The 20,258-nt window shown below is 37.4% G+C and overlaps 1 protein-coding gene across 2 annotated transcripts; it reads right to left on the bottom strand.

Annotated features, from left to right (window-relative positions):
• Window positions 1–11,453: 11,453 nt before the first annotated feature.
• LOC107797371 (protein EI24 homolog) lies at window positions 11,454–19,561 on the bottom strand. 2 transcript variants are annotated; one of them, XM_016620253.2, is made up of 11 exons: window positions 19,240–19,561; window positions 19,095–19,160; window positions 17,636–17,786; window positions 16,886–16,938; window positions 15,676–15,810; window positions 15,478–15,541; window positions 15,315–15,400; window positions 15,156–15,238; window positions 14,645–14,721; window positions 13,874–13,989; window positions 11,454–11,837 (listed from the first exon to the last, which is right to left on the bottom strand). In XM_016620253.2, the coding sequence occupies exons 1-11, from the start codon at window positions 19,350–19,352 to the stop codon at window positions 11,771–11,773; spliced, it is 1,011 nt and encodes a 336-aa protein (XP_016475739.2). In that variant the 5' UTR covers window positions 19,353–19,561; the 3' UTR covers window positions 11,454–11,770. The 2 variants fall into 2 exon arrangements, with proteins under 2 accessions (XP_016475739.2, XP_016475740.2); XM_016620254.2 differs by having other exon boundaries at window positions 13,874–13,970; window positions 19,240–19,559.
• Between the last annotated feature and the right edge of the window lie 697 nt (window positions 19,562–20,258).

Genomic DNA, 20,258 nt, shown 5'->3' with positions numbered 1-20,258 from the left:
TGAGCCAACATATGTATGGCTCCCCTAAGGTCCCCATCAGAAACACTGGGACCAGAAGCTGGGGCTAGAGGTGGAATAGTTACTCCCTCGGTAGGAGTAGGGGTTGGGGCAGTCGGAGCAGGAGTGGTAGAATCAGGCGGTGTAGTAGCTGGGGGTATATCCTCACCCCTCGGGTGCTCACCTGCATCATCAAGTATATAATCAACCGCCACTACTAGGGTGGCATTGGCTCATTGGCCAGTTTTTGCTTTCTACCTAGGCACCATATACTGAAAGTTAGAGCAATGCATGAGTTAGAGGAGGAACAACCTTACAATTAGCCCTATCGCACGATCTAGAACATCAAAGAAGGGTATTATTCCTAAATGCCCAAGTAGCCTCCTAATTATAGATGTGGTTGACAACACACTGATAAGAAGGACTCTACTAGACACGGCTTCGAGAAATATTAGGAGGCTTTAAATCCTTAGGCTCTCATACCAAGCTTAACACGCTCCGACCTCGAGGAGCGCGACTAGCACTCAACCGAGATAACCCGGCCAAGCAAGCCTGTACAATGCCTCCTACCCAAACTCACCCATGAATAAAGAGAAGATATATTTCATTACTTACACAACGAGAAGGTTACATGAACAATCTAAATTTCATTACCGTTAGAACTTCATTCAAGATCTCCCAAAATATTACATTATACATTCATAGTTTAGAAGTGGAAACATATGATACAAATATAACTTTACAAGTTTGACTTTCCGACACCAACATACAACCCACAATATGTCTACGGAGCCTCTAATAGATATAAAAGAGTACTATGATAGTGACGGCAACAAGGCCCCGACTATATCTCAGACTATAATACACGAGGAACAAAAAATATACAACCTCGAGATGAAGTAGGCCTCACCAAGTTAGCTGGGAAGAGGGTGCATTGCTATCACTTATCAAAGACGCATGTTGTGGAACCACCTGCATCCATTAAAGATGCAGCGCCCCCGGCAAAAGGGACGTTAGTACATGACATCATGGAAACAATAAAAGAGTTTAAATAGCCATTAAAACCACAACAAATTCATTTAAAGCTTTCAATAACATTTATGAATTTCAAGTTGGGGATCCTCTATAACAACCTCTACCACAATACCACAATCTCTACACAAAGCGGCCATGCCGCTTCACCCCAATATATGCGGGTAGAGGTGTTATCACAATGCTATAATATCTACACAAAGCGGCCCTGCCGCCTCACCCCAATGTGTGCGGGTGGAGGTGTAATCACAATGCCACAATATATACACAAAGCGACCCTGTCGTTTTACCCCAATGTGTGCGGGTGGAGGTGTAATCATAATGACACAATCTCTATAGAAAGCGGCCATGCCGCCTCACCCCAATGTATGCGGGTGGAGGTGTAATCACAATACCACAATTTGGATTCTCAAAATGATAATAGTTTGTACAAAAGATTTCTTTTCAAATCAAGCCCTTTGGCACATTTGGCCTTAACAAATATAAGTTCATAAGATTTCATCATATGAGATATAAGAATTTGATCACATTGATTCCGTACAAAACTTTCTTCCCAAAATGGGTATAACATAATTAAATGAAAATAGAGAATAATTAACACACAAGGGTACTGACACGTTATGCAATTGGGGAATCAATTTACTAGCTTGAATATCCCACCTCAATAGTATTTCAAGTTTGAACTACATACGATGGAGTTTTAGAAGAATACCAGAATTCTGATACTAGAAGAAGAGTTTAGCCTTCATACCTCGAAAGAGCTTTATGTGGTATAACAATAACATCCTGACACTCCTAACGATGCCAATCTATAAAAGAGGGGAAAATTACAAGAATGATTAGAGGAATTCGTATGGCAAGAGCTGCTACAATGACAACCCAACCTTTCCTCAACCAATTCAACAACAAAACCACCCAAGATTGTCCAACAACTTCCCCACAATCCCTATTAGCTCATGAATGTGATAGGTCTACTCCCATCACCCATAACCAACCCAAATCCAAAATTGGAGAATTGGGGGAAGAAATTCTTACCTTTTGAAAACCCTAGCAAGTTTCTATTGATGAAATTCCAAGGGTTGATTAGAGTTTAGTAGTGAAATCCTTGAATCCTCCCCTTTCTCTCTCTAGAATAACTCTCTTATCTCTCTAAAATATCATATAATCCCTCAAAATGGCATCGGGTTATAAAAATAGGAAAATGGACCCTCTGAACTCAACTTTGCGGTTGCAGAGTGCATCGCAGATCAGGTTTGCGGCCTGCAAAATTGACCGCATAAATGGTCCCAAAAACCAGGCTAGTCTAATCCAGTGTGCGGCTAGGTCTGTGGCCCGCATATCAATTATGCAGACGCAGAATGGACCGCAGAATCTCCCTCCAGAAATCTTCATGTTGGTTCTGTGACGGATGTGCGGCCCGTGAAACGATTATGCGATCGCATAATTGACCGCAAAACAACCTCCAGAATTGTCCCATTTCTCTTATTCATTCTGTGGCGGATTTGCGGTCCGCATATCAGTTCTACGATCGCATAATGGACCACAGAAATGTCATATTCTGCAACAATTTTTCTTCAACTCCCCAATGCTCTTCAACCCAAAAAGTTTGTACTGTTCTACAATCCTCAAACACATTAGCCTACCTCGGCACCATTAAACCTCGGGTTTTAGATGGTTTACGTGAATTGATTCTTCAGGAGGCCCACAGTTCACGGTACTCCATTTATCCGGGTGTCGCTAAGATGTATTAGGAATTGAGGCAGTACTACTGGTGGAGGAGAATGAATAAAGACATAGTGAAACATGTAGCTCGGTGCCTAATTTGTCAGCAGGTGAAGTGTGAGAAGTTGGGCAGTTTGCTTCAGAGACTTGAGATTCTCGAGTTGAAATGGGAGTGTGTCACCATGGATTTTGTTGTTGGGCTTCCACGGACTCAAAATAAATTTGACACGGTATGGGATCTCTATCCGCGATATTGTCCGACTTTATGGTATGCCGGTATCCATCATCTCTGACCAGGGTACGCAATTCACATCGCACTTCTGGAGAGATATACAGCATAAGCTAGGCACATAGGTTGAGTTGAGTACAGCATTTCACCCCCAGACGGACGGACAGTCCGAGCGCACTATTCAGATATTGGAGGATATGTTTCGTGCCCGCGTTATGGATTTCAGGGGATGCTTGGGATCAGTTCTTGCCACTTGCGGAGCTTTCCTACAACAACAGCTACCAATCGAGTATTCAGATGGCTCCTTATGAAGCCCTATATGGGATACAGTGTCATTCTCCAGTTGGTTGGTTTGAGCCGGGAGAGGCTAAGTTATTAGGCACAAATTTGGTTCGAGATGCCTTGGAGAAGTTCAAGATGATCCAAGATAGGCTTCGTATAGCCCAATCTAGACAGAAGAGCTATGCGGATCGTAAGGTTCGCTATGTTGCATTCACGGTTGGAGAGTGAGTCTTGCTCCCGGTTTCACCCATGAAAGGTGTGATGAGGTTCGGGAAGAAGGGCAAGTTAAGCTCTAGGTATGTCAGACATTTTGAGATCCTTGAGATGATTGGGGAGGTGGCCTACAAGCTCGCATTGCCACCTAGATTATCTATGGTTCATCCGGTGTTCCATATTTCTATGCTCCGGAAGTATTATGATGATCCGTCTCATGTTCTAGACTTCAGTACAATCCAATTGGACGAGGATTTGACTTATATCGAAGAGTATGTGGCTATCTTGGACCGACAAGTTCGGAAGTTAAGATCGAAGAGCATTGCTTCAGTGAAGGTTCAGTTGAGGGGTCATCCGATTGAGGATGCTACATGGGATACTGAGCACGACATGCAGAGTCATTATCCTCATCTATTCATTACTTTAGGTATGCCCTTATGCACATTCGAGGATGAACGTTTGTTTTAAGAGGGGGAGAATGTAACGACTCGGTGGGCCGTTTGTGTAATTGTGCCATGTTACCCCTTTTTATGCTTCACACATGTATGTTTATGATATTATGACTTGCGGGGCCGATTAGTTTCGTTCTGGAAAGCTTTCGAGTTGATTTGGACCCTTGATTATTGACTTAGAAGTTTAAAATTTAAAAATGTTGACCAAACTTTGACTTTTGTGAAAATGACCCTGGAATTGTATTTTTATGACTCTAATAGCTTCGTATCATGATTTCGTATTTGGGCGTATGCGTGGAATTGATTTTGGAAGTCCGTAAGATGATTTATGTGGATTTGCCAAATTTTAACAATTTAAAGTTGAAAATTTTGACTGTAGGTTGACTTTTAGCTATTGAGCTCGAAATTTAATTTTGGGACAATAAGTCCGTTATAATATTTAGAACTTGTCTGAAAAATTTGGTGTCGTTTGGAGTTGATTTGATAGGATTCAGACGTTTAGTTGTTATTCTAGAAGTTCTAGAAAATTCCATTGAATTTCATGCATTTTAGAGTTCAATTCGTAGCTTTAGATGTTATTTTTGAGTTTTGATCATGCGAGCGAGTTCGTATGATGTTTTTAGACTTGAGTGGATGTTTGGTTTGGAGCCCCAAGGACTCGGATGAGTTTCAGACATGTTCCGGAATGGTTTGGATTCAAATAGAAAAATATGGTGTCTGATGCTCTAGTGTCGCAAATGCGAACACTAGGGTCGCATTTGCGAAGGTGGCAGAGGAGGGATAGTTGTCGCAAAAGCAACTTTCCCTTCGCATTTGCGAAGCCAGTGGGATTCTTGCTTGGTTCGCAATTGCGAACATTTGGTTGCATTTCCCAAACTCCCAGCTTCGCAATTGCGAAGCCTTTACTCATAAATGCGAGGCTTCATGAGGTTGTCAGGGTTCGCAAATGCGAGCCCTAGTCCGCAATTGCGAGGGTTCGCAAATTCGAACCATGTGTCGCAAATCCGACGCCTGCAACTTGTTAAAGGGATGGAGAGGGGATTTTTACCTACAAACCTTGGGTAAGTGATTCTAATCTATTTATAATCATATGCCATCAACATATCTTGGATTCTAACGTCAAAATCATGTGAATCAAAGTGAAAATTTGTGAAAATTTGTGAAACTTTATCGAGTTTTTGAAAATAAGAAATTCTGTTTTGAGAGTCGATTTGGACTCGAATTGTGAAACTGATCATATATATGAACTCGTGGGGTCATGGGTAGACGGTATCTACTATTGGACCCGGTTTTTGACCGGTCGGGCCCCTAGTTGACTTTTATTGATGTTTTGGAAAAAGTGTGAAGATCAAAGCTTTACTTATTGTAATTGTTTTCTCTCCGCTTGGTTGATAATATTGAGTTAATTTTGTGTAAATTTGAGCCGTATGGAGGCGCGTTTTAAGATGAAAGCGATTTCCGAGGGTTGAGTTAGCCTAGTCGAGGTAAGTATCTTGCCTAACTTCGTGGGGGGGAATTACCCCTTAGGATTTGGTATTGATTGCGTCTTTTAGTGCTCTGTGAAAGCCGTGTACTCAAGGTGGCAAGTGGGTTCACGGGTTGTACATGGTATGTGACCGGTTTAGGCTACTTAGACTATTTTCATGCTTTAATTGAAATACCATATCATGTTCTAAATTATCATAGTCAGTCTATCCTTAATTGTGTTAGTCTATCCTTACATGCCTTAATTGACTTATTTACTACTTGTTCTACATCCTACTTGCTAAATTGCTCCCATGCTTTAGTTGAACTTGTTGCCTCTTTTATTGTTACATGCTATCTCTTCATTGTTAGTTATCATTATTTGAAGTTATCCTTCGTGCTATCCACTTGACGTAATTGTTCATGTTATCCATTTCCTTGTTGATTCGCATTATTTGAAACTCATTGTTAAATGTTATCTTTTTTTTGTTCCCATTATTGAACATATATCGTATTGAGCATTTTACACTCATTGTTGTTATTGATATTCTTGTATACGTTATGGTGGAGCCATGTGCTATTGTTATGAAAATATTGATATTGTTGTTGTTGGCAAGTTCTGATATATGGGCACTTTGTGGTGTGAATTATTGTTGTGATATGATATTGACGAGCATGCGGCGGTATAAGGTGGGACTTATGTGTGTGTTGCTTGTAGAGGAATTACGTGAAGCCACGCGGCGTCATTAGGTGGGCTAAAGTGTGTGTAGCTATTTCGAAAAAACTATTTTCAAAACCTAGTTCAAATGTAAGGCTCACGCGACGGTATAAGGAAAGGTTATGATTGAAATTGAGAAATGTGAATACGAGGCGGTACCTCGGCTGTGATTCTTGATAATGCGAGGCGGTACCTCGGTTGTGATTTCATTATACATGAGGCAGTACCTCGTTGTGATTCTTGCTATTTATTTCATGTTGCAAAGAGTTTTAGTGAAAACATTTCTTGTTGTTTCATTCTTATTTATTTTTAGCAGTTGTTATCCGTATATGATCACTTGGTATTTGTTCAGGTTATTATCTTGTTTCGTATCGGTTATACCTTGCTTTTATCCTTATTACATTTCTATACTGCTTATTTATATCCTAATAGGTGTCTTGACCTGGTCTCGTCACTACTCTACTGAGGTTAGGCTTGATACTTTAGGTACCGTTGTGGTATACTCATACTACGCTTTTGCACATTTTTGTGCAGATCCAGGTACGTCTGCTCGTGCCGGTCGTTAGAGATTACCTGCTAGCTGCTTTTATTGGAGATTTCAAGGTATGCATGTTCGGTGTCCGCAGAGTAGTTACTCTAGTTATACTCTGTAGAGCTTAAGACTCAATTCCACCGATTTTTGGGGTATGTATTGTTAAAATTATATTTTGTATCGGGAGGTTTTATCCGTTATCCAACTTTGTTTTAGCATTTTGATAATTATTTCTGTCAAATTATTACTATTTGTTAGGCTTACCTAGTCGTGGAGACTAGGTGCCATCACGACATCCTACGGAGGAAAATTGGGGGCGTGACATACATCCTGCAACCTCTTGGAGATAGGTACAAACGTCTCCAAATAAATCAACAAGACTCTACTAGACCTGCTCGTAACTCGTGGGGCCTACACAACCTGTCTCTAATACCAACTTCTCACGATCCAAAATCCTACCTTAGATCATGATGGTACTTAGCAATACTTGCTAAGCAAGCCAACTCACGATCAATAAAATATAGACCATAAATCTTTAATTAATAGAGTTATATCGTAAATAAAGATAGGAATAATATCGAAACAGTGTAATATCTTATACAATCATAGCATGGTCCAAACAGGACCAAAACAGTACAACCCCCAAGGACTAGGTGGCATAAGTACAAGAGCAACTACTAAAGAAGAATAAGTCTCAATACATGATCGAAATTGTCTGGGTAACAAAAATAGACAGGAAATAATAAAAGGCAGGGGCTCGGGTATTGCAAAATGAATCCATGAGTGCAATTTTCCCTAAGTCTTTGAGCTAACGCCTAGGCTCAACAAAAGGCTTTGTTAGTACCCACCTGAGGATCCGCACAAAAAGATGTGCAGAAGCGTAGCATGATTATACCATAATCGGTACACAATAAGTATCAAGTTTAACCTCGAAGAAGCGGTGGCAAGACTATAGGCATCAAGATACTTACTACACGGATATAAATAACAAAGATCCCACAACTTAAACAATAAATAATCTCATGAACAACAAATGTTAAAGATATAAAACAGTCGAAAGGTATAAAGCATGCTTTTCCAATTCAATAGATAATCATAACGCTACTCAGATACGACATTTAAAGATGGCATGCTTCAATCAACGGAGTCGAGGCTCTCAATAAGTGACATGCAACGGTTTCAAATAAGTATTGCTAAATGAAGCAGGGATGTCTTTGTATGCTCAAACTCTATTACTCACCGTAACCGACACACGATCCATGTACTCTGATACATAATCCATGTATCACTGAACCCGATATACAATCAATGTATCACTGAAACTAGATACACAATCCATGTATCGACCACGCTCATAGGGCCCAAACTAACATGGGTTATCACCTGACTCTAGAGGGACGGATCCTTATTCAAACGCAAAAAGAAGTTTGATAGCGTACTTATAATCAAATATTTGCTCATCATGTTATGTGTGCTATAATTGTATTTCATTCGCACGACCTTACCTCTCATTCCATGATCTCAGTCCAAATCAAGTATCCAAACATAATACATGTACATATGTCCAAGAATTATAGATAAAAGATTCACAGGGTATTAATACTAATCATGTTGATATGTGCTCATGGAATTTCTATATAACTGCGGATATAAGCTCTCATGCCTTCACAAATAATCATAAATTTAAGCATGATCTCTAGCATGAATAAGAGATCGAACGTAGATATATAAGTCAAACAAATCATAAATAAAGATGAGCACATGATCAAAACAAGGCATAAAGTATCTCAATTCCAGTCTGGACATGATATAAACTTGGTGCGTGCATATACTCTTGCTACACAGCATATACACCACCAGCAATATCTTAAACACGTAGTAATCAAGTCAATCCTAAGTGGTTTCCTTCTTAACAAGGTTAGCCGAGAGACTTACCTCTTCCCCGGCTAGCTTCAACCTCAAATCACGTCAAAACCTCGTTCTAACCCTCCAATCACGTAGATCCAAGCCAAACATCGACCAAGGGAGTCAAACATTGTTATAGGAAGCGATCCCAATCCATAAAGATTTGATCTTTGATGAATTTTTCAAAAACTCAACATAAGTCAATCCAGGCCCGCGTGCCCGAAATCTGATGACCCATAACCTGTCGAGTCCAAATATATAATTAGTATCTAAAATCGAGTCCAAATCGGTACTCAAATCTCCAAAATACTTTCTTAAAGTGTAGATAAAAAATCTAAATTTACTTGCAAATTTTTATATTTTAGATGTAGAAATCCATATAGATTCTTGATATATAATCATAAATAGGTAGAAATTACTTACCCTCTTAGCTTGAATGAAAATCTCCATGAAAAATCGCCCTTCTCCAAGTTTAAGGCTCAAAAATGAAAGAATGGGTAAAAATCCCGTAATCACGGCATAGGCCCGCGATCGCGAAAGCCAACCAACCAACCTTACGCAAACACAAGCTCCCATCCACAAATACAAAGGCCAATGCGAGCCCAACTTGCTCCGACTCAATACAAACGCGAGCATGACCATGAAAATGTGGAGAACATACTTCCAACAATTTGCAAACACAAAATTTACCATGCGAACGCGAAGCACATAGCTCTAGCTTCGAAACATAATACGCGAATGCGACCCCCTGACTGCAAACGCGTATCACAAATACTCAGCTGGCCAAGATCCTTCTACGCGATCGCGGGCCTATATCCGCGATCGCGAAGCACTGCAAAACACCAGCAACTTAGCTGCTCCAAAACATATAGAACTGATCCAAAACCACCCCAAAATACACTCGAGACCCCGTCCAATCATACTACAAGTTCAAATACAATATCCAAACTTATCCAATGGCTCAAAAAATCGCAAATAAATCAAAACGAAGAATCGAAGATCAAAAATATTCTCTTAACTTTCAACCATTCCAACTTCGTCGAACTCGTCAGAATCACACTGAGATATTCCGGATCACAATCAAACTTTGCACAAGTTCCAATCAACTAAATGAACATATACAAGGTCTTAAAACCACTATAGGAATCTGATAACACAGAAGTCAACTTCCGATCAAATCTATGAACTCTCCAATTCTTCAAGTTGCCAACTTTCAACAAATAGAGCCAAAACCTTCTAGAAACATCCATAGAAACCACACGAACCCATAGAAACCACCAAATATCGATTCCGAAGTCGTTTACCCAGAAGTTAAACCTTCGTCAACTCTTCCAACTTAAAGTTTTCACATTGAGAATTACTCTACCAAATCAATCTCGGACCTCTCAAACATCAGAATCAACCATTTATGCAAGCCATAATGCATCATATGAAGCTACTCAATGTCTCAAACCGACAAATGGGAAAGCTCAAATTGACCGATCGGGTCGTTACGACTTTTTCCTGTAATGCTTTTGCTTTGTTCCCTTTATTCTCTAGTCATATAAATTCGGGTATGTATTGGTGCACTAAAAAATGATGTGCTCCTTGCCATGAGTTTCTCTATTTTTATGGCTTAAACCGAATTAGGTAAGTAATATTGTTTTAGGACTTTTCATTAAAGACTAATGTGTTAGATTAGCCTTTTTGCACTATTCAACCATATATGAAATTTCGTCGTGTATCAGGGCAGCCTTTCTCCACTATAAATCAATGTCAGCCATTGCCATTTTACATCAAAACTAAAGAGCTAAACACCCAAAAATCAACCAAAAAGAAAAGCCACAGCCAGCAAGTCCATGGAAGGTTTAATCCTCCAAGCCATGAAGAAACAGAGGCCTCACAATCATAGTTTCTGGTGTCTCTCCGACACCGCTAACTGGAGCCAGGGGTGGAGTTAGAGAGCGAGTTACGGGTTCGGTCAAACCCAGTAGCTTTGGTTCAAACTCTGTATACAAATTATTAATTTAAAACTCAATAACTTAAAAATGATTAGAATCCCGAACACATAAGCTTCAAATCCTGACTCCGCCTCTGACCGGAGCTACCACTTGCTCCTCGGAACTCATGACTCCATCGACTGATCTAGAACTTCGGAGTTTCAGCCTGATCCGGTAAATAACAAGGCTACAGTTGATAATCTCTGCCATCGGATCAAAACCTGATGTTACTAATTACGTAAAAAAAACAACTAGCACATAATTTGTACTTTTTTGTGTTTCAAACTTTACTACTATCTTGTTGTATCTAAACAAGATGATCAAGTGTAAATGTTCATTATTTGTTCAGATTCTTTTTGTAATACTGTATTCCACTATTATAAATGGTGTGCTTTTTACATTTTAAAAATTACCGTAGTTTGAGCCAAAGTACGAGTGCCCCTACTACCTATTAGAAAAATGATAGAACAAAGCTTGATTATCTAAATTCCTTCTATCCGTAACAATGTTTCTCTCACATAGTAGGCTATTCCAAGTATATAACTGGAATAGCCTACTATGTGAGAGAAACATTGTTACGGATAGAAGGAATTTAGATAATCTAACGATTCTTGTTCTCATGAGTCATGATTATAAACTTTTTCTGTATAATTTCTGGTCCAGATTTGATCCATTTAGAAGTAGTGCACCCCTGCGGCTACACCAGGACCTTGCATTTCCCACTTTGTTTGACAGGAGTAACTTCCTATTAGCTAAAAGCTATCCACTTTTTAACAAATAAATAGTTTCAACAGCCAGAAAATAGTTGTCAAAAGTATTAGGTATCAAATTTCTTAACATAGGAATACAAAGGAGCAACTTTAACAAATAATTATAGTCCTTACGACATAAGCTAATCAGTTGTGACCAAATAAAAGAAACATTACTCTCGTAAGTGAAATTTTGAATAACTTTGAACATATATACGTATTTGTCCATATGAATGAATGACCATGCCAATTACTATGTACATAAGATGCAGAAAAAATCATCCAAGTTGCTATCTTCCATTCGTGATAGCAGCACATTTGGATCTATTTGTTCCTCTCTTAACTAAAGAATGATAAATTACAAGCACATGTTCGTATTGTGATCGTGGATGAGTTGGGAACATTGTTTGACCCATACCAATGCAAATTCATAAATAAAATACAGGTTATGCATGGTTAGACAGCGTTGCAATATGTCAAACATGTTAATTCTATTTCATAGAGCCTTGTTCTCTTTCATTTGGGGACGTGATTTCAGCGAAAAGAGTTTCAAGACTCGCATCCTGCAAAAGAAGACGAGCAAAAAAAATTAGCACTAACGCGTAAATAGGCAAACTGCATGACTCAGGCTGAAAGCAGAGTAGCTAGAAAAAGTTGGCATGAAAAAGCTTATGCAATATAAGCCATGTTCTGTCACTATAGTGTTAGGGGAGTATTGTATTTTGAGGGGTAAGTAATAAAAAGATAACCGATAATTTGATTAAGGGGAGAATCAATACAGGGGAGGAATTTTGGATAGGTTTAAGATATCATAGTAACCCCCAAAGGTTTATTCAGAGTGCTATGATGATTTTCAGTGGTACCAAGGGGTCAGGTACTCAAGAATTAGGGTATAAGGACTTCAAGCAAGTATTCTGGAAGGCTAGAGAGAAGCTATGTCTTCATAAGGTTCAAGAGTGGCTTCAGCTAAAGGGGCAAGAAGAAAAACCATAGGAAATCCACCTAGATAAGGTAACGCTATCAAGAATAACTATATAAACAAAAAAACTATATAGACGAAAACACAATAGAAATCAATCATGATTCTCTACTTGCATCAACGGGAGCCCAAGAACTTCTTCAGAAAAGGAAATTCAGACTAGGTCCCTAGGAAACTGTTGGAAATGATTGTTCTCACTTATTTTCTTAATTGAACTAGAAAGTGAGGTAGAAGCAAGCCAAGATCTCTGGTGGAGGTAAAACCCAATTCAAGAATGCCCTTCACCAAGTCATTTTCAGCAAATTTATGCTTTTCCAACCATGGCAGGGCTAGTAGAGCTCCCAAAGAACACAGTTCAAGGAACAATTTTGTGAAACCGAAGTTGTAAAATTATCCAACAACAAGAGAGGTCACTGGTCATCAAAACTATGTCTAGTTTTTGCTCTCTTGCTTGTATGTACAGTTTGTTACTCAAATCCCATGAGGAAGAAGGTCCTAATATTCACTTTCAGATTAATTCTTCAGAGATGGAAAATAAGTAAGTTAATTGTTGTTTATGTACATTCTTTTACAGGGGGGACATTCTGATGCAAAACCATTTGACTTACTTATTTTCCATCTCTGAAGAATTAATCATCTGGTCAAAGTCAAACACTAATAACCATTGTCTCATCCTACTACTTGGTATTTTCTTCTCTCATTTTTGAGAAGCAATTGCTTTCATGGTTGATCTCTTCCAATTTGGGTCATAAAAATATGTTGTTGCAGATTCTAAAAGAAAATTATTATATTCCTCTGATTACTTTAGTTAATCTAGAGAGATTTTCTATATTGAGTGGCATTGCTTTAAGAAGCGGAGTAGAATTAGGTGCTTTACCAATCAGGGGACAGAATGGAAGCATCAAGAAGATTCTACTTTAATGCTTTAAAATAAAATAAAATGTTCTGTGAAAAACATTACAATTGTAGAAGACTAAAATATAATTACAAAAATGTAGGAAAAGTGACACAAGTTTTAGGCATAGTAACATTATAGAGTACTTAGTACTTTCGGTATATCCCTATTGACAAGTACATTATATTTTAAATGTACTCTTAGAACTTGTGCCTACTCGAAGTATGATACTGAAAGTAGGATGGAGTATATATTGAAAATACAATTGAGGAAGTGATGAGTAAAAATGTAAGCATTGGGCACAATGGTAAGAAAATGCAAATTAGAACATAATGAAATGAAGATCAAAGAGAAGCCAAAAAATATTCTTAAAGTGGAAATAATAAGAAGAGTAAATCCCTCATGCTCTTCCTAGAACATCCGTTTTCCATTTACTCTAAGCTTTTTTTATTTTCTTCTCATTTCTCAGCAATTTTCACTTACTTCTTCACTGAAGCACAGAAGACAGAAAGAAGCAAATCAAGAATGGCCCATATATGAGAAGTAGAGAAGATTATGGCTCCTCATGAAACACCTTCTAACAATGACGATGATAAGAAAATACCCAAATTCAATAATGATATCCAAGAGCATATATTTTGTTACAAATATAAAGCTAACTAGCTAAGCACCAAAACTATAAAAAATTATAAAAACATCCAAAAGGGAAAGCCCAGAAAGCTTACGACATGTAATCGGCAATGAAAAATATTGGTACCCTTCCCAATCCAGCACCTCTCCACTTTCTTCTAGGCAAGGCAACAATTTTGTCAGCTTCTGAGCCTGTTGCAGTTAAAACAAACTACAGGACATAAAAGTTAGCATGAAATAAGCAACAGCTAAAGTATTATATCATTCTATTTCTATAGTTCATACGAATGGCCAGAGAAATATTCAAGCACAGTGACAACGCGAGAGGGAACAAGCATAACCATCATATCTGATATTAGCTTAAGTTATGCATCACACAAACATGAAACCATGAACAGAGAATTTGCTCTAGAAAGTTCATACGCAAGATAATTTGAGGCGAGTTAGAATCATGACATGAATTATAGCCGGCTGCATGTTAAACATATTTTGGAGAAATTCTCTCCAGTATCACTTGGCAAGAGGGAATGAAGTGTCATGAAAGAATGCAACAAACATTTCGAGCATTTATCCTAATCTAGCTTGCTGGGATACAACAGCTTAAAAAATGAACATGATCTTAATGCACTTATGTATTCTCATTTTATATTTCCTTCCCAGTCAAAGTCAAAGCACACAAGGATTTTGTGCTCATGAATCCCTACTGTGACCTGATGCGATAAGATTCATGCAGAAAAGGTAAAAAGTCGTAAGCAGACACAGAAACAGCAAAAAAAAGCGAAATAACAGTTTGCCATCATCACATAAACCTTGTTATAAACAAAAGAAATAGATAAGTAACACAGAGATTGGAACTTTGTATTTACCAGTGGAAACAGTATAGCCATAACCCCATAGCTCACAAGCGGAGAGAACAAAAATATTGCCAAGACACAGGGATTTCCTGGAAAGTCGAATGGCAGATTAACTTTTGCAAGAAAGATGATCCATGACACTTAAAAGTAAATGCTCAAATGATAAACAGTACTTGGTGTAAAAAGGTCTCACACGATCTAGAGGATTAAAAAAACTCTAAACAAGAATGTGACTGCGTGACCTTTCACATTGTCGATTCGACTGAGGAGAACTTCTGTTTCAAATGTTTATTAATGATATGAACAGAAGCTTCCAACAAGTCATTCAAGGGCACCAATGGGTGAATTTTGTATTGCTGGTATACAAGCAATTTGGTTCGAGATATTAATGAGGAAAACAATGTCGAAATTAGTCAAAACTAAGAGTGCTCATGAGGTTTTTAAGACAACTGTCATATCTTTGTACATGACTGATAAAACAAACCATTGAAAAGAGTGGAATCGATTGAAGGAAATGTAGTACCGAAACCAGCAAAAAATGCCCAGTTTGATTCGAAGAAGTCCAGCCTCTTGTCTAAACTTAGTCCAGAAAGATTCCACTTATACCTGGAAAGTTAGGCAATTTTTATGAACATTCGAATGAACTGTAACTAGCAATATTGAGATAAAAAGCAGCACTTACTCAAAACAATAGTATGCATACATCCATGACAGAAGCATAAAATTTAGAGCTTTCCCGGTGTAAGGGATAAGTCCAGTAAAATAAACCTGCAGTATCCAATTGTATTCTTGAAGACATGATTTTAAAAAAGGGAGAACCAAAGATATGTATAAAAGTAGTTAACCTCCGCGAAGAAGAAAGTCAGTAAGAGGACTGAATAAAGTTGCTCCGCTATACTGATCATAAACCTGCATGAAATATAAAAATAAAATAGAAGTCACAACTGGTGAATAGCAGGCACATAGCTCTACATGGAAGATATTATCTGAAGTGGGAAAATATTGCTCCAGTGTACATTAACCAGCGAAAAGTAGAACCATACCCTTCAAGATCAGTTGATTTTTCCCTATGAACTGTGCTTTGCAAAGTTTGGGACTCCTTTTGATCAGATAACTTAGTATCACGAGCCCCATAATTCTCCAAAGCGAAAAACCCATGTTTAGCGATGTCATTGTACCTGAATTACAATACCAGAGGAAAAAATCATTTCAAGCATAGGACATCAAGAAAACCATCATTTTATCAAGCATCTGGATGTCCTAAGTGAGAATATATGCATTATAAATATAGATGTTGATGTATGCTTACCACAATGGTGATCGCATAGTTATACATATATGTGCTCAATCATGAATCTTAGTGATTTTCTTTTGCTCACAAAAGGATATTCTACAGAGAGGGGAATTCCAATTATGAAATAATGTAGTCTTTGCAAAGAGAAGGAAGAGATAACAACCATTTGTTTCTCCATTTGCAAGTTCACAGTTCTACTATGGGTTTGTTACTCAACATCATGGGACTAAAAGGTGTGATAGTGTGAAGATTGATGATAATAAAAAGGGATAAGGTAGACTTAAAATCATAGGAGCGAAGTGCCTCAAGAAACCTACAAGCTCTACAAATCAATGTGACCTTAGCAAAAGATAGAACACACTGGAAGCAAAGAATTCATATAGGCATACCAACTAGTTAGAATCAAAATTTAGTTATTATTATACTTACATTAGGTTCGGTATTCATCAAGAGTCCTTTTATGCTGGGTTAGATACTTGTATTTTCATGTAGCCAGAAGTGCGAGATTTAAAGAACTGCTACTTTTAGAGAATCCCTAATTGCCTCAAAACACAAAATTATTTATTATTGAAATAAATTGGATTTGAATAGAATAGAATGGATACAAAGGATTCATAAAACTGACCCCCAGTATTTCAACTTGAGGACCAATTGATTGATTGATTGAAACTCCTATAACCATTCCAAAATGCCAAGACGATCATAAGTGCAACTTTAGAGACCTTGTTGGCTAATTAAGCCTAAGATAAATCACAGCATAACAGAGTATATCTGAATAATTCAAATAAAATAATTTTGGTACAATGATCCAAAATGGCTTGTAGGAATACACTGGGCTGTTGTTGTTGTAGTAATGATCCAAAATGGGAAGCTATCACTAGATATCTTTAAAAAAAAAAAAATCTTCTTTAATTAATTAGTTTATTTTATTTTTTTGAAAAGGTAAGGGAAGCTATTACCAGATACTGCTGAGAATAAGGCTGAATACGTACAATGGGTAGAACCAGAAAAGCTGCAAGGATAACAATGATACAGACAAATTAGGCAAACACCAGCTTATAATAGACGGAACATTAAAAACACTGTTTGTGCATAAAATAGGTAGCAAAAAAGGCAATAAATAAAGATCAAGAACAATAAAAACTACTAATAATCTAATCAAAGTAGCTCCCACTGGAGCATGTTTTATCCCAAATATATTATGAAGCCACAATCCGATTAAAAAGAAATATAAAACAAAAAAAAAAGATCATGTTTCCCACTACAAAACCTATTTCCAACATTTACACTTCAGCAGCTGCTTCAAGCCTTTCGAGGACTGGTTATCACTTATATACTGCAATTAAAATGCTCAGATTTTCCTGAAAAATTACACCTTAAGTTTCTTTCTTGCACTCAAATCGTGTGCATCTTAATTCCGTACTGAAATTTAGTACATAAAGGATGCCTCTTTAATCTAATCTAACTCACTCCACACCTGTATAGCACAGATATCAGTAGAAACATGATGAAACAAATGCTTTTTCCCCTAGGTACAAAATACAGATTTGGGATTGGTTAAGTTTCTGTTAAACTCAATTAGCGTCTCTACAAAAGTTGACTACTCCATTTCAACAGGAAAAAATGATCTATGAAAAAAGAATGCATGTTGATCACATGGTTAATGTCGAGATCACCATTAGGCCCCACTAAGAAGGGTATATACTCACATTAAAAAGTTGTACAAGCCCACCACGTAAGAATCGATAGAACTCCAAAATACTGCTAAATGAACATGACTCTGGAGAATTGATTTGTGGGCAATGACCAGGTAATATCCATTCCAATGCAGGGATGATAACTGATTTCAGAACAAAGATACTGCAAAAAGAAACTATATCATATATCACATGGCTAATACTAAATTGTGCATCCCAAATTGAACATTTTAGAGCAGCATAAGAACTATAAGATGATGCAAAACAAAAAGATGCCATTCATCCTCATACCAGAGCATATTCAAAATGTCAGAAGCAATGCACATTGACCTAAGCGGTTCCCCACTTTGTCGAAAAATTTCATAAATGTACATATATAAAGTATATGTGAAGAACAAATATGCAATAATGAGTGACACGACAAGTGATATTCCTAGTCCAGCGGTAAGGCTGTTTTTCTTTTCTTACTTAAGAGAGATGACAGGTTTGAACCTCCTGTGCGCATTTCTTCCATGCTTCTTTTTTTCTTTAACAATTGAGCTTTAAAACAACATCAATGCAAGGCTCATTTGGTATTTAGTTGAAGATCTAATAACTAACACTTTGTAAACCAAATATCCCTGCTTTACAGGACCAACTTCCTTCCATGTAACAATTTTATAACTGCACATTTATAATTCTTAAATATAAGTCCACTGAACTATTAAGTGTTTGAGAAAGTGTTTACCTGTCATTATGCAGTGTTTAAAATATTTTCGAATATTCTAGGTTACATAAGTGTATTTAAACCTAGTATAATGTTACCACTACATAGAATCATCGAGACCTTTTAATTTCTCCCCATACCAATTGTACGTTGCAAACACTCAACTTTTCTAAGATGAAAATCTTAAAAGCATTTTGTTTAGTATTAGCATGTAGACCAATGTCGTACTTCAGTCAATCAACTAACTACACTTCAACCCCAAATTAGTTTGAGCCGGCTATATAAATAGCCTGTACCTACTCACACTATTTAGGTCCACTACAACTTAATAAAAACACATACATCAGACACCTTTTACACTGTACATCAATATATTAGCAACCCTCCTCTTTTATCCAAGCTAGGACTGGCCGTCTTTTAAGGTTCATACTTAATAGTTAGTACTTAGCTCTTTAGTCTTCCATAAAATCTTCTCATTGTGCAGAATGTAGCTCGAAACCTATCTCTTCTTTTTAAAATAGTGCTGGTGTCCGGGGAAGTTATGCTCATCTTGACTATTCCACAGAGTACCTACTCTCTGCCCAACAAGGCCTAGGCCGCAATTGGAAAGAAATCACCAAAAAAAATTTGTCTCCGCAGAGATCTGAATTGTGGTCACTTCGACCACTAGAAACCTATGATTCAACTAAAAACAGCTTGCCCAACCCAAAAACAAGTGGATGACTGCATTACATACACACACAGAGAAATAGATAGAGATAGAACCTTCCTAAGAAGATGAATCCATTCAACAGAAAACACTGACCCGTACGGATAGCAAGCTGCTTTGACCTTCAAATAAGAAACCCAAAATCAAAATTCAGATAAAACGGGTAAAAAGAGATTTGAGTAATTAATTGGAAAAGGGAACCTGAGAGAGTAGATGATGACACGGTGTAAACAGCAAGCTTCTCTTACGCCATCGACCCACAGAAGCAACGCTTGCTTTGACTTGCTTCTCATTGTGTCCGCCAATGGCTCCATGCTTTCCTTCACAAGAACCTGATTGATGATTGCAATTTGCAACCTTACTTCTCTGAAGTTGCCGTACCTACAACCAGGGGATTAAACACCAACCAAGTTGCCGTATTCAACTTTTTATTTTTTCTATTTTGAAGATATTCTCCGTGGGTATATGTTTCGATGCGCTTAGGGTTGAAACTCATAGGAATAAGCGTTTGCCTCACTCCCTCTTCAATTTATTTATTTTTTTCTCAATTTATATGAAGGCCTTTGAGGTGTGATAGTTAAATTTTACTTTTAATACAACTTTGTTGATTTATAATTATAGTAACATTTCACATATTAATTTTCAAGTTATTGTGGTTGTTGTTATGGAATTTATTTTCACTTTTCCTTCATCTCTTCTAATGGATGAATTAATAGAATCTTTACTAATACGAACAAAATGCTTTAAAATTTTTGACTAAATAGCTTTTGTAATTTGTTGTTAGTATCTCCCTTCTGCACATGTTTTGGAAGTAATAGAATTGGTATATCGAGTGTCAGTTTTTGAATTGAAGATTGGGATGTGTATCGCATCCTAATGGGAAACTTTTGGCTTAAATTTTTTATTATACTCAATTATATGGAAAGATTTGCTTTTTTGTTTTACTGTATGTCTGTTGCTATTGAATATTCCTTTTCTTTATAAAATTATACTTTTTCATAATATAATCGATGAAAAGACTAGGTATTTGACATTTGAGGATAGAAAATCTAAAATCTGACCGAGTAATTTCTCATGTTAGCCCTCATTTTTCTCACCCGAAATAAAATGAGATTGACAATGTTGTAGTTAAATTATGGTGCTCAGTACTCACTTTGAATGCTTGATTCTAAATTTAAATGGCTATTGTTTAGCTTATGTATATTTATAATTAATAAGCA

Source organism: Nicotiana tabacum, chromosome 2, assembly GCF_000715075.1.
Source record: "Nicotiana tabacum cultivar K326 chromosome 2, ASM71507v2, whole genome shotgun sequence".
In the NCBI taxonomy this organism is placed as follows: domain Eukaryota; kingdom Viridiplantae; phylum Streptophyta; class Magnoliopsida; order Solanales; family Solanaceae; genus Nicotiana; species Nicotiana tabacum.
This window is presented reverse-complemented; position numbering and strand designations above follow the sequence as displayed.

What these genes read in the sequence shown, in the direction of transcription:
- LOC107797371 (XM_016620253.2), bottom strand. Translation starts at nt 19,352, where the DNA reads ATGGAGCCATTGGCGGACACAATGAGAAGCAAGTCAAAGCAAGCGTTG. An exon ending in GGATTCATCTTCTTAGGAAG is followed by an intron (nt 17,787 to 19,094) that starts GTTCTATCTCTA and finishes TTCTTTTTGCAG; the next exon opens with TATCTTTGTTCTGAAATCAG. An exon ending in TATGCATACTATTGTTTTGA is followed by an intron (nt 15,239 to 15,314) that starts GTAAGTGCTGCT and finishes CTAACTTTCCAG; the next exon opens with GTATAAGTGGAATCTTTCTG.